At 27.2% G+C, this 15,384-nt stretch overlaps 1 protein-coding gene across 1 annotated transcript in view; it reads right to left on the reverse strand.

The window, feature by feature from the left end:
- Positions 1-14,922, reverse strand: part of Wdr81 (WD repeat domain 81) — a 94,907-nt gene extending 79,985 nt beyond the window's left edge. The window contains 4 exon segments of the mRNA XM_067275837.1: positions 5,197-5,287; positions 5,368-5,527; positions 9,448-9,629; positions 14,722-14,922. Of these exon segments, the coding sequence (XP_067131938.1) occupies positions 5,197-5,287; positions 5,368-5,527; positions 9,448-9,629; positions 14,722-14,808 (520 nt within the window). The 5' untranslated portion in view covers positions 14,809-14,922.
- Positions 14,923-15,384: the final 462 nt, after the last annotated feature.

Consider the following 15,384-nt stretch of genomic DNA (forward strand, 5'->3'; position numbering starts at 1 on the left):
ATTAAGAAAAAAAGTGTAATAATCTCACTTAAGTTCAATGAATATTAATAATTTTAAAACCTAAATCAATAAATAATATTCAAATCTTTAAAGAAAATAATATATTGATTTTTAGAATTTGAAAAAAATTTACTTAATATATAATTAAGAAATGAGATTTTAAAATGTAAGCTTTTCAATAAAATTAACACATTTCTTACAAAAATTAATACTGTCAATTAACTACAAATGAAAAGAGCAAGCAAAGAATTTTACCTTAATAACTGGTTTTTTACATCAATTATAAAAGTACAGTAGTCTTTGAACAACTTACTCTATTTTGTTTAAATTTTTATTATTTACTATAATATTTCATTATAAATGAAATACAGTGAAAACTGGATTTAACAGACAAAATTTTTGGTCTGTATGTGATATGTAAAAATTATGCCTTTTATTTGTAATTAAATTAACAGGTAAATTATTTTTTCAAATTCAAGAGTCACTGCTCTTAACTTTACACCACAATGGGAGTGTCTAGATTTATCATCATCTGCAGACAAATAAATAGGAAATCTTCTTGAGTTTTTGTTAAATTTAAATTTTGTTTTCTTTTTAAGAACATTATTTATTTGTTTAATTAAATACAATTAAAATGTATTTTCAAGAAAATGTTTGTTTATTTTGATTTGGATTGCATATACTTGTTGTCTACAGTCTCAGAACTACAATGAGTACATAAGCAAAAATAATATATAGAAAGCTTTTCTGTAATATTTAACTTCTCATACATACTTAATTTTAATTACACATATGTATTTATCTACATAAGTAAAAACAGATAAATTAACTAAGCCAAATGATTACCATAATGAATCAGGGCTACTTTACCACTATTATTAATAATTAAATTCTAAGTAATTTGGTACTAGAGATAAGCATTAGGTGCCATCTCTTATTAAATTTAATAATTATAATTAAATTAATATTCATTAAATAATTTAGAAAATTCTGGAAAAAAGAATTGGTCTGGAGCGGGACTCAAACCCACTATGTGGATGCTTTGCTAGTTACACTACATGGACCTCTGTCTGACCCTTCGCTTCCAGACTTATTTAATTTTAGATATAACCAGCCATGGTTACTCACCAGTTGGTGCTGTGAGTAACCATGGATAGTTATATCTAAGTTGGCTGACCTCTAGTACCAAATTACTTAGAATTTAATTGATAATAATAGCAGTAAAGTAGCACAATTCATTATGGCAATTGTTTGTCTTAAATTAATAACATCAGGCTTTAAGATGTTTATGTATGTATAAATTAACTAATTTGTCAATGTTTTAATATTCCATTCAGAAAATCTACTTCATTATATAATAGACTTTTGGATTAATAGACACCCCTTGCATGAATTAGTTTGTCAAATCAAGATTGTCACTGTTTTATCAGAAGTCTATATATCTTAACATCTTGTTGAAACAATATCTTGTTTTTTTTTATCTAACCGTTGATACCATATGTACTGAAATATAATCATACATTTCAAGTTTTAAATGTTGATAAATCTATCAGGATGATAATTTGTACTTTTTTGAATGTAATAATCATACAAATTTAAAAGTTTGATCCTTACTTTAAATGAACTGCTGAAACATCAACATTAAAGTTATAAAAGTTAAACATTTATTAAAATTGTTTAAAATTCTGAATTTTTTTAAATCAGAGTTTATTGTAAAAGTAAAACGTTGAAGTATTCTCTTGTAAAAAAGTAGTTAAAAACTATTATTGAATTCAAATGATATCTAAGTTTTTTATGTTTTAAAAAGATGGCTACTATTGTTTAAATACCGAAACAGTTTTAATAAAGGATGTCTTTTACTTCTCATTTTTATAATATATTCCAAGATGAAATCCAGATACTGTGAATATATTTAATTTTACTAAAAGCTTCAGTTTTCATAATTTTGATCTTTATTCTATTACCAATCTAATAATTACACTTAGTGTATGAAACTAAGAGGATTATATTTCTTGTTTACTCCAATTCAACTCAGCAAAAAGAGATTAAATTTAAATCAGAGATAAATTCTGTATAAAAACAGGTTAATTATCATTATACTTTGATATGATTTTATCATTGTACATTTTTATCTCTAATTTCATTGATATATTTAGGCAAATGCTATTACAGTTAACTAATAATAATAATTTTATTATAATTATAAATAAAATAGAATAGTTATTTTTCTTAATTTAATCATACATGTGCTTAGATATGCTTGTTAATAAGAATTACAAAAACTTAAGGTAGAATAAGATAATGAACTATTTAAAGCTTAATGCAATTTATAGTAAAAATCTTCGTCATTAAAAGTATAGAGAATAATACAAGATGAAAAATTAATTATGATGATCTTAATTTGATTTATGCTTTTAAAATTTAAAAATATGAAATTTTGTATTTTGACATTTTAAATTTATTCATTTTACTTTTTGAAGATAATATGAATATTCATTTAGAAAATAAATTTGATAGTATAGATAAATGATTCGTCACTTACCTACAGAGTCCACTATACCATTTCTTATGATCTGTGCAATTTATTCCTTTAGTAACCATATAATTCTGTCATTTGAAAAAGCTAATACCCCACAGTTGCAATCAGTCAATAACTAACAAGAATAATCTGTGCATGTACTGCAGAAATCCATATATTTATGGATTATCAAAGCAACTTACAAGATATAATGTAATTTGTCCAATGATAAATTTCAGTTATATATGGACATTTAGTAGCCATTTTTTTTTATTGATTTTATTGTTGACAAATTTAGAATCGTTAGAAAGTCTTACACATTACATTCATGACAGACTTCATGTTATATATGAGGTCTAAAATGTCTAAAATATTTGCAAACTTTTTAAATTACACACCAATCGATATAATTGAATCTGAATGTAGCTTGCACAGCTCTCTTGCACTGCACCAACAAGTTTTTTGTACTATCTGCTGAAAGCAGTTTGTTCTATCTTCATTTGTTGTTACCTTACCTTCATTTGTGTAAACATATGTTGATTGCATTTTGTGATTTTTTTTCTATGAGTGCAACTGAGTGAAGAGTTCTGAGACAGGCTATGTCTGATAAATTTTCATGAAAAACATCATCACTAGGGATGAGACATCGGTCTACAGATACAAAGTGGAAACAAGGAAACAAAATGCCAATCATCACAGTGTGTGGGAAAATTTTTATTATGACCCAAAAAGGCAGAACAAGTTTGGTCAAATGTGGAGATCTTGTTTTGTTTAATTCTGATGGTGTCATTCAATAGGAATTTCTTCCAGAAGGAAAGATAGTAAATAAGGATTACCATCTGGAGGTGAGGAAATATCTTCGTGAAGCAGTGAAGAAGAAAAGTTCAACTAATTGGAGAGAACAGCATTGTGACAAAGCTCCCATCCATACAACTTTGCTGAAAACAGTTTTTAGCTAAGAACATCACTTGTTCTCCAACCTACAAATTCACCAGACTAAACCCCAACAGGCTTCTTTTTGTTCCCCAAATTAAAATCCACTATCAAATGTCACTATTTTAGTGATGCCATTAAGGAAAATTTGCTAGCAGAGTTGCACTTCATCCCAAAAGAAGCATTTCAAGAAGTGTTCTTTTTATGGCAGAAATGCTGAATTCAGTACATAGACTCAGGAGGAGACTATTTTGAAGGTGACAAAACTGACTAGCTTCTAGCTAAATGCAAACAACTTCTATTTGCAAAGTTCGTGAACTTTCCATACAGACCTTGTACTAGTACATCCAGTATCCATACTAAAAAAAAACTCAAAATTTGAAGGCAATTTTGAGTTTTTAGCCATAAACCTATTGTTCTAATTTGATTTGTTCTGTAATAGCACTGATTGAGAAATGAAAGTTCTTTGAATTTTGTTTTTTCATTAGATGAAATTACTGTCAAATTAACTTATTTGTAGTCAGAAGATAGAATTATAAGGAAGATAGAATCACAAGACTTTCTACTTTTGTCATAGTTACATTTGATTTGAATTGCTAAATTTCGAGACCATTCTCATTAAAAATAATGTAAATTGGTAATATTTTAAAGTTATTTTGTTTAATGCTTATTATAAAATAAGCATTAAATTTTGAACAAAATGATTTCAGAGTTTTCTTATCTTATTTCCATTCTTAAAGTAACTGTTTAAAGTTTACAAAAGTTTAATACAGTAGAGCGTCGTTTATCCAAAAGCCGGTCAATCGAAACGTCGGTTAACCAAAAGCTTTCAAGTCGGACTGTGTCGTGCTGAATCGAATGTTTTTGATACTAGATTAACTTCTAAAGTATACTTTTTTTTGTTTTTATATTTTTCAATATATTTATTTTGTTTGTACAAAATAAATAAATAATTTTTAATGATACAGTAGCCTCGATTATTATTATAAAAATTTTCGTTAGGCTTAAAATCGACGAAAATTCAACACGAAGTGACATGCAATGGAGAAAAATTTCAACATTGGCTAGGTTAATATATTTTTTCGTGCATAATCGGTTATCCGAAAAAAATCAGTTTTCCGAACAACCCCAGTCCCCAATTGTTTCTGATAAACGACGCTCTACTGTACTTCTTTGTTTGGCCTTGCTGGAAGTGAATATTCTGTTTTATATCAGCATTTGTTTTGACTTTTTGGAAACCTATAGTTTATATTTTGATTTTACTTGAGTTTGAAATGGATTCTGAGATTTTTAGTCAACATTCTGGTAGGAATCCTTCATTAACATTTTATTAGAAATATGTCTAGTCCCCCAATAAAACATTTATTACTTTCTGGCCCTCATCTATTTTAAAGTTGGGCACTGTTGATATAGGTTGAAACAGTCTTTGTTCTGCAAATTTGACAAAAAATTTAAATGACTATTTACAAAAAAAAAAAAAAAATAAAAACTTTAAGCAAAAATAACTTGGTAAAAGAAAATAAACCATGGAAATGATTCTTTAAGTCATAAGTTAAGTTAAATCATAAGTTAATTATAAATTCCCTCTCATATATCAGAACAAACAAAACTTCTGAAAAAGTTAAACAAAATCATAACTGTAATTCTACTCTGCTTGTTCAACTTATAGCTAATATTATTATAAATAAAAACAATGTACTTATACATAATTTTTAAAATGAAATAATAGCAATTAATTGTAATACCTTGAGATGATGCAAATGAATTTTCAGAAATTTTAATTACTGGACATTGATATAACCTTTTAATTATTTCTTCTATCACTTCATTGTAATCCTATTTAAAAAAAAAAATCAAGATTTATTTAAATATTTAAAATATATTTTATATTAAAAAATTACTGAACAATTAATTACTTTTAATTCTTTATTTCTATTTTTTACATTGTGTTCAGAAAAAAAATATTTTTTCCAAGCATCTTTCCATAAATTACGATAATTTGTTTCTGAAACATAATGCATCAACTGAAAATAACTTAAATCATTAGCTTGAAATTGATTTTGCATTCTTGGTAATCTAAATAATAATAAAAAAAAAGTCAATGAGTAAAATTTTAATTTGCTAGATTTAAATAATAAAATAAGAAAAACCTTAAAATTAACTTTAATTTTTTTAATCCCCAGTTTTAAAATTACACAATAGCATATTTTTTGTTATATAAGAATTATACATGTTTTACAATAATTTAAATAAATTAAACAATTATAACCTGTGTATTTATATAATGGATAGTTATTATTAATAATATAATAAATTATACATAAATATATAAATATTTATAATAGATTACAATGTACAAAAATATAACATTTACAAAAGAGGAAAAAAATGAGCAAATTCACAATCAAAATCTTCAGACAGCATTTTTAAATTATTAAAAATTAAAGAAGTCTTATCAACTACTTTAACAAGTCCAGCAAATGCAAATAAAGTATCTTTAATTCTATTGAAATTGGTTTTTATAAGATCAATGATATATTATTTTATAATTAATTTAATGATTCTATATAATATTTTTGTTCTTTTAATTTTTTAACCAATTCTGTGATTTTGAAGTTTACAAATATAAACACTAAAAGTCAACATTATAAAATTCTTACATATATTTTAGTCTCTTAGAAAAAAAATAATAATAGTTATTGCAGCAATAAAAAGCAAAAATGTACTTATAAAGTGTCTTAGTTACTATATTTTACATCATTTTAATTCCAAGAATTCAATTAATTTTTCAATTCAAGAAATCAATTTTTAAAGCATCAAATATACACCATTCTACACTGGGCACTATATATTCACTATACACCATTCTACACTGGGCACTATATATTCACTATACACCATTCTACACTATATATGTAACAGCAGACACTCAATCAATTTCCGGTGCATATAATACAAAAAAACAAACACTGCACAAACGTTTTCCAACTTCTTCAGAGTTCTTTTGGTGCAACAGAATGGCTACCCAATGGAACATTATCGAAACAAACACCTATTTGTAAAAATTTTTAAAAAACATAATTCAAATGACCTTCCAAAAGTATAAATATTACAGTTTAAATATTTATAGTCTCAGAAGGTCATTCAAATGACATTGTTTAAAATTTTTACAAATAGGTGTTTGTTTCGATAATGTTCCATCGGGTAACCATTCTGTAGCACCTGAAGAACTCTGAAAAAGTTGGAAAATGTTTGTGCAGTGTTCATTTTTTTTGTATTATACACACCAGAAATTGGTTCAGTGTCTGCTGTTAAAGAGTCAAAGAAGAAGTAAATTTTTTGAGTTGTTAAAATTACATTTTCAGAAACACAATTTGACAATATAAATTGTAAAATAAAATAATATTTTTCTAATATAATGTTTATACTCATCAATTTGTTAAATATTAATTTAAAACAATAAAATTACAGTAATAAAATAAAAATTACAGAAATCTAAAATAACAAGAAATTTACTAGTTAAAATTATCAAAAAATAAATAAATAAATAAATAAAATTAAAATAATTTTTAAAATTTTATAGGATTTAAAAAGTAACTTTTTAATTACAATAAAATTTAATTTTTTTAGTTTTGTTTTTCATTTTTTAAATATTATTTTTGAAAATAAAAAAATCTCAACACTGTTAAGGAATATTAAATGTTTAACTTTCCAATTTTTTTTAAACATTTCAAATGTTTAAAAATATTTATGAGCTATAAATTTTTGACTATGAATAAAATAGCTTAGTATCATTTAAAAGCTAAAAATACTTTTAAACAATGCTAAGCTATTATGTTTAGTCCTCCCTATTTACAAAGAAGTCAATGCTCTATATTTTTCTTTCAATTTTTTTAATTGTTATATTTTTATAATTTAAGATTCATATAATTCTTTGAAAATAATATATTAAAAAATTATTCCCTTTTAACAAAATTCTACTTTATACTTTATACTATAAGTTTTTTTCTTATTGGAATTAGATTCTTTCAAAATTCTGAAAATAGAAAAATTTTTTTGAATTCAACAACAACAACAACAAAACACTGGGATGTGTTAAAAAAAATTGTACTCCTAGAACCTATATCCGGTGTGACAAAAAAAATGAAAGAGTTCACCACAAACGTTTTCAAACTGCTGTGAGTTCTTCCTTAGGTAAAACAGTTTCTGATGGGACGAAGCAATCGGTTAACGAAATATAAGAAAAAATATTCAAAAGTGTAACATGAGTCGTGCATGCGTAATCGCAGGGCTACCAGATCTTAACAATTAAAGTTCAAAGTTCATCAATGCCTGCCAGGCTACAGACAAAACTAACTCATCTTTAAAATTGATGCACATGTTGTTAAGGGTCAATTTATAAATGTGAATGGCCTCAAGCCATTTTAGATGTTCCATGTGTGATGTAGTGCAGACTAGCTTTGCCTGAAATGGTTATAAGACAACTGGAAAGCAAAGTCCTTCCACATTTCCTCCACAACATCCTTTTATACAGGAGATACATTGACGATATTATAGTTATCTGGAGGATAGTTCCAGATGTTTCGGCCTTTGTCGACACTTTTAATGACAACCCTTTCGGCTTAACCTTAGAGCTTGAACAAGCCAACAGCAAGGTCCACTTCCTTGACATAAATATCAGAATGGAGGAGACAAGCATCCTCACATCCATCTACCGCAAACCAAACTCTACATCCACATACCTACCTGTGGGGGTCATGTGACCCTTTCCTGTATAAGCTAGCGGCATACGACACTTTAATCAGAAGAGCGTTTCTCATTCATCTTCTACACAAGCATTTGCCGCAGAGCTAATTCATATACACTAGGTTGCATCCACCCACAGTTTTCCAAGGCTCACTCATAAACTGGTTGAACACTATCACTGCATGCACTCACAACACCCCGTCACGGCTGACATGCAGAGTGACAACCATCCTGACAGTGTTCAATGAGTCCCTATCATATTCAATCCGTACATTAAAACGCTTTACATCGAGATCGCCAAGAAACGTCGAATTCAGATCACATACAGGAGATGTCCCACCATGATTGACATCCTCCGCAATGGGAAAAACCCCCCAACTGGAACAGACTACCAGGCGTCTACAATATCCCCATTAGAGACAACAGATTCAATAGGGACCTCATTTACATCAGATCGACCAAACACTCCTTGGAAGTCAGATTGCAGGAGCACATAGTGGACATTCAACATAAGAGAAACTCCACCGCCCTTGCCACTTACGCCTCCAATCCCGATATTGCGACGGCCTTTAATCAGGCGAAGCTAGTCTGCACTATGTCACATATAATCAAATAAATTATGAAATCTTAAATTAAGCATAGCAAACTTTTATATGGAAAAAAAATGCATGAATAGATTAAGTTTTTGCATAAATAGCTACTTAATTAAAAAATTTATTTTAATCACAGATATGTTATTTTATAAAAAAAATCAACAGGAATTCTTTAAGGTATTTTGGCTGGTTATATATTATGACTAAAGAAACAGAATAGAAGCACTGTATAGATTACAGGAATTCCTTATTAATCACTGCATAATTAAATATAACAAAATAAAATAACCAGATGAAAATTTTAAACTTACAAAAAAGTATTTTAATGAAAACTTTTATAGTAGTAATTCAAGAAAACCTGTTATTTGTTTAATTTAAAATTTATACAATATAATTTATTTTGTAAAAGCTTGATTCTAATATTATAAAAACTTAATCATAAAATATCTAAAATAAAATTTAGAAATATGTTATTACTAATGATCACATTTAAATGAATAATTTAAATTTTAAATAATGCTATTTATAGGAATACTTAAACAATGGTTAGTAATATAATAACATTACCAGTAAATTCATTTATATTTATTTAATTTTTTAAAAAAATTATTTCTATATTATTTTTAAATCCATTGATTTATATAAATTTACTTTCACCTTTGGACTTTGCCTTGGCATTTTGGAATTGCATTTATAACTACTACAAGCCATGAAGACATTTGAACAGAAGATTGATTTAAAATTAATTCACATTCTGTGTCACTTAAAGAATCATAATCTGAAAAATTTAATGGAATCTTCTTCTCTGTTAACAACTGTGAGAGCCAACTTTGATGAACCTGGATATTACAAATAATAAATTATAATTAATTATTATTGAATATAAAATTTTGAAACCAAATATATAGTTATAAATTATATATGATAATTCTAACTATAATTATCATATTTAAATATAAGAGAAATATATTTAAAATAATTTATTTACAAAAATGTTTTAGATTATTATTATATAATAAATAATGACAGAAAAAAAATAATTTCAGACATTAAACAATTAAAAATCTTTGTATTTATTGAAGTAATTTCATTGTACTTCAGAAGTATACTTTTTCCAAAGATCATTGCATGAAAAAAAAATGTTTCCTTGGATCAGTGGATCAATAAAAAATAGATGTATTTTTTATTTGTACAGTAATACCTTGGTTTTCATTGACTTCGGTTATTGTCAGTTTTGATTTTCATCGGATTTTTTTGCGAAAAATTTTTCTCAGTTTTCGTTGGCGTGCTCAAGTGACCTCGCTGCTAATTTTGCAAAAACAAAGGGCGACCCACGCATTTTCCAGCGCAGTGTGGCGTTATTTCTCATTGTGTGAACATTACCCCGCGACAGCCTACCACTGGCCAATAGTTCTGTTCCCTGAACACTGGGAGTTCGGTCGTGAGTTCGTGCTTTGCCAGGGTGGGCTGGCCACGTGAAGTTTTCCGGGTTTTTTCCACGTCTGTACACCTGAATAGGGGCCAGTTACCCTTAAACGGACCTCCCGGAAGGCATTATTCCCCGTGATATGACCATCATAAATGCATACAACTACTATTACATGAAAATTATCAATCAATCAATCAATCTTTTTCTTTATTATGTACAAAGATTAGTACACAAACCCAGTACCGCATATGCACAACTGGGATGGTGTCAGAATACATAGAGTATATGAGAATTACATGTTACAGACCAAGCAGTACAAAATGAATAATGGAGTAAGAGACATGAAAATTATGTCACACTTTACCACGGGGCAATATAGACTAGAAGCTCATGTCCAACTAACTTCTACAAGACAAGACATTACCCCATGTATCTAGCTGAACAATTCCATTGCGAACTGAACAGTGCTAATATTTCTTCTCTATCTTTCTTTCCTCACTAACGTTTTTGAACCTCTGGTTCTTCAGGTGAACAGACAAGATAGAGAAGAAATATTAGCACTGTTCGGTTCGGGATAGAAGTAAGTCTAATTTACAGTGTGTCTGGAAGTTCTTTGAATTCCATTGCTTTCATCTTAATGCTAATTAGTCTTTTATGTTAATTTCTTATTGCTTCTATTATTTAATGCTATATTAATTCTCTATAAAATTTGTTTTTGATAGGTATTTTGGAGTGTCTAGAATGAATTAATTGGATTTACATTGATTCATATGGAAATAATTGCCTCAGTTTTCATCGGTTTCAGATTTTGCCAATTGTTTTCGGATGGATTATTGACAAAAACCAAGGTATCACTGTATTTTAAAAAAACTACAATATACCAATTATTAATTAGGTGTAATTACATATATGATTCTAATTAATATTAATAATTATATCTCTTAATTACAAACTGATTAAAAACAAATTATTAAAATAATGCTACAAAATAATCTTATAGAAATATCTAAGTACAAAGAATAATACTAAATAAGCCAGACCTCAAATTTCAGACAAAGCATTTTGAAAAATGTATATGAAAGTCAAATGTCTAAAAGGTGAACAATAGAGTTGCATATTATAAAGGAGTTTCCCAGAGGGCTAAAAAAAACTTAAAAAATCTCTTACATACATTGAAAGTTTTACCTTTTTTATGGTAAATATGTTACAATGCATAAACATTATTTAAAATGTTAAAACCACAGAGTAAACAGAAAACAGATTATAAAAACTAATTTTTACAAATGATTTTAACAATACCAAACCAAAAGTGGCAGAAAGTATCACTGCACAATGGCTTGAAATTATTGTTTGTTAGCTTAAAATGTACAAAAGTCCAAATTTGTCATATGAAAAGCAATTTATGAGTATCAAACTATGTATGAAAGAGCAAATTTCCCAAAAGCTGAATGCAAAAAAGATGAGGATTAACTGCACTGGAATATGTAGAAACATCTTTTACCATTGGGATAGAATTAGGGACAAATTTGATTGTAATGTATAGCATGTATTTTTTCTGTTGCAATAGATTAGTATCCAAATGTTAACAATTTAACTTTTATCAAAAATTTAAAATTACAATTTTTTTCAAAATTTATTTGTTTCTAAATAAAACTAATAACTACGCACATGGAGCCATTCATGGTGTGATAATGAAACATCAAAAAAATGGAAAAAAAAAGGTTTTTTCCCTGGTTTTTTTGTTTCATTATTACACCATGAATGGTTCCATGTGCATAGTTATTTTAAGTAATTTTGGTATGTGAGTAGTTATTTAAAACTAATGTTTTTGAACTTATGATTCTATTTTAGAATTAATAAACAAATATATACAGTTGTAATAAATAATTGTATGAGAATCTTATCTGAAAAATTAATTCAAATTGCATAATTTAAGAATTTTTAGTATTCTTATATCTAATGGCAGCTTCATAGTCTAAATGTTCTATCTCACTTGCATCCATTGACAATGAGTCATTCTGTTAAGGCATTCATCATGTCAATAGTCTCATTTCATTGCTGGCTTGCCACTGAACCTTGCAATGGTCTAACAGAAAGTTCAGTTTATGATCAAATTCAATATTTTGCCATTGAGCAAGAATGAACAGAATTGTGTCATGTCATGTGTTTTGCACTACTCAATGCAAATGCTGGATTGCATCATCTTATAAAAATATAAAACAGAGAACATTTGAACCTTGATTGATTAACTGTTAACAAATGCTGTATAAATCATCAATTTTATAACAATGGATTAAAAGAGCATTAAAAAAAACTAAAAGGTATTACTTGTATTGTAACAAAATTGCAAACAATTTGTTTCTTGGATTAATAGATAAAAATTAAATATATAAATATGGTCTGACTGAAATAATTTCACTATATTGTGCTTGATAACAAATGATAATAAACACACTCAAATAACCTTGAATAAACAGCAAAAATTTAATACTAAAATGTTTTTTTGACGTTTTTAACAACCTTCTTCCAGTAGAATACATAATGGAATGCTACAACGATATGATGATAAAAATTTGAACTTAGCAGATATTGTTTAACAGCTTGATTTAACAAAGGATAAATAGCAGCCAACTTCAAACAGATCTACATCATGGAAGTATGTTTGTTGTAATGTGTAAATAAGTATCCTATTGGATTCCAAAATACTACTAAATACACTATGAGCTGTTGAACTGTAACACAACATTGATCAACAATCTTCAGCATATATCATTGAACTGGAATGTCTAACAGAAATGGACTGTGAATTGGCTTTTAGATATAGCCAACCTAAGCTTTGACTAAGGCCTCATTCTTTTAAGTGCTTATACAAATACGAGCCATTTACAATCCAAATGGATTAACTCTCTTAGTTTTGTGAAAAATGCAAAATAGTATATATCCTTGGAATAAAAGTGATTATTTTATGTCATTAGATAAAAGTTTGCCTGTAATAATACATTCTACAATGTTTGTTTACATTTAAATTTTAAAAAGAATTTATATTATTTTATCAATTTCTCAACTTTTTCTTTTGTGTAGTTAATGAATTTGGCAAATGGATGACTCATATTACTTGTCAACATTTGGTCTTGGTCCAGTATTCAGAATCCAGTACTAGCTAAAATTCTAGCCTTCATCAATATCAAGCACTGTGTGATATTTACTTTATAATATATACAGCTGTATAAAAAGAATCTTCAGAGTTCACCCTTACTTAGCACCATGTACTGTACAACTGAATACCACCACTGCTTATATCCATGTAATTATAAGAATTAAGACCTAAATTTTAAGAAATTAAATTGAAGTTTTACAAATTATTATTTAAAAATAATCTAACATTAAATTTAACAAAAAAACAACATTATGTTATTTTGTTTTGAAGCATTTTTCCATAATAAATTTTGATTTTGTTTTCGTGCATTTTCAATGATTTTCTATTATTTTCTATAATTTCAACAATTTCTATAATTCTAATTCATTTAATTGTTCTAATTTCTTAATCTGTGGGAGTCAAATGTTTGTTTTTCTCTTATAAATATGCTATGGGTAAAATGTTATAAGTTTACAATTTGAACTATGTTCCAACTATACATTTATATTTTTATAGGCTGTTTTCTAAAATTTGCTTTAATTCAGAATTTTATTTTTAATATATAATAGTAATAACATATATTTATAGTTTTGTAATTTATATTTAAATCATAAATATATGTTTTTATTATTTGTGTTTATTATAAATTAATCCAAAAATATTGTTCAATTAAAAGCTTTGTAATATAAAGAATAAAATGTTTGTAACTCATACTGTATGTCTTTTAAGGAAATATTTAAACATCAATAGCCAAAAATGAAATAAAGAGTAATATTTATTAAAAATAAATCAAAATTTTTAATGATATTTATAGTTTTATAATTTAAATTGATAAAATGTTCAAAACTAAATCACTAATAAGCAGTTATAATTTGTGTACTTGTTTCAAAATAATAAATTTTAAAACTATTTATGACAGCTACAATCACGGTTGAACAATCATGATTTTAAGTCATAAATTCTACAAGGAAAGACAAAGAAACACGTTTTTAACTAGAAAATTGTTTCTATTATTATATATTCTCAATGTATTGATGTCATTTGTCTTTATACTTTGGTTCTTGATTAATCTGTTGAATAAGTATTGAAAAATATGTTTTATTGTTGTTACTTATAAATTGACAATGTTTTGCTGCAAGGATTTTGTATTTGTACAGCTGACTGTATTCATTGAATGCATAAAATATATCAGACAAAACAGTATTATAATGTTCAGATTGTAATTTTTTCTTAAAAATGTTATCCATTCGATCCATTCCATTTATTCGTATTAAGAATCAATTAAATCTATTGAAATAATTGCTAAAAAAAAAAATCAGTAAAAACAATACACAATATTTGTGTAAATAAGCAATAATCATCTTACCAGACATTTGACATTTAAATTTCCTGAAATTTTTATATAATTCGGATTAATGTGTAAATCACTCACAACCTCTTGTTTAAGTTCCATGTTTTGTTTACGATCAAACACACATTGACACACCTCCTCTGTCCCAAAGAATACAAATTACACATTGGTTCACGGCATCACTTTTACCACACCAGAGGCGATTGCGAGAAAATACGTTAAAAACCCTGCGTTAGGCGCGCGGGGTGCAGGTGCACCCCAAACGTTTTTAAACGCGTGTATTTTTTCATGTAATGAATGCTCAAAAATGGTCCCCTCAGTACCTTCCTTCAAAGTACTGAAGATTGCACTGAAAATGTTAAAAATTCCAGGAAAAAAAACTTTTTACAAAAAAACACAGCAAAATGCATGGGGTGCACCTGCACCCCGCGCGCCTAACGGAGGAAGTTTTTTTAGCGCGACCATTGGAGGGGGTGGACCCGAGTTAGTGTACTGAAAAAACGGTCATTGCTTGATATCGAATCAGTCATAATACAAATGACGAATAAGACCATAGAAGGCGTGTAAATAAGATTTTTAAGGCCAATAAACGGAAAAAAAGTGTCCCATAGACTTAGCATTGAAAGTTTGAAAAGTGGCGTTTTTGGAAATATTTATTGCTAAATTGTCCTGAAAACA

This window comes from Centruroides vittatus, unplaced genomic scaffold (assembly GCF_030686945.1).
Source record: "Centruroides vittatus isolate TY-2023 unplaced genomic scaffold, ASM3068694v2 contig_1158, whole genome shotgun sequence".
NCBI lineage: Eukaryota > Metazoa > Arthropoda > Arachnida > Scorpiones > Buthidae > Centruroides > Centruroides vittatus.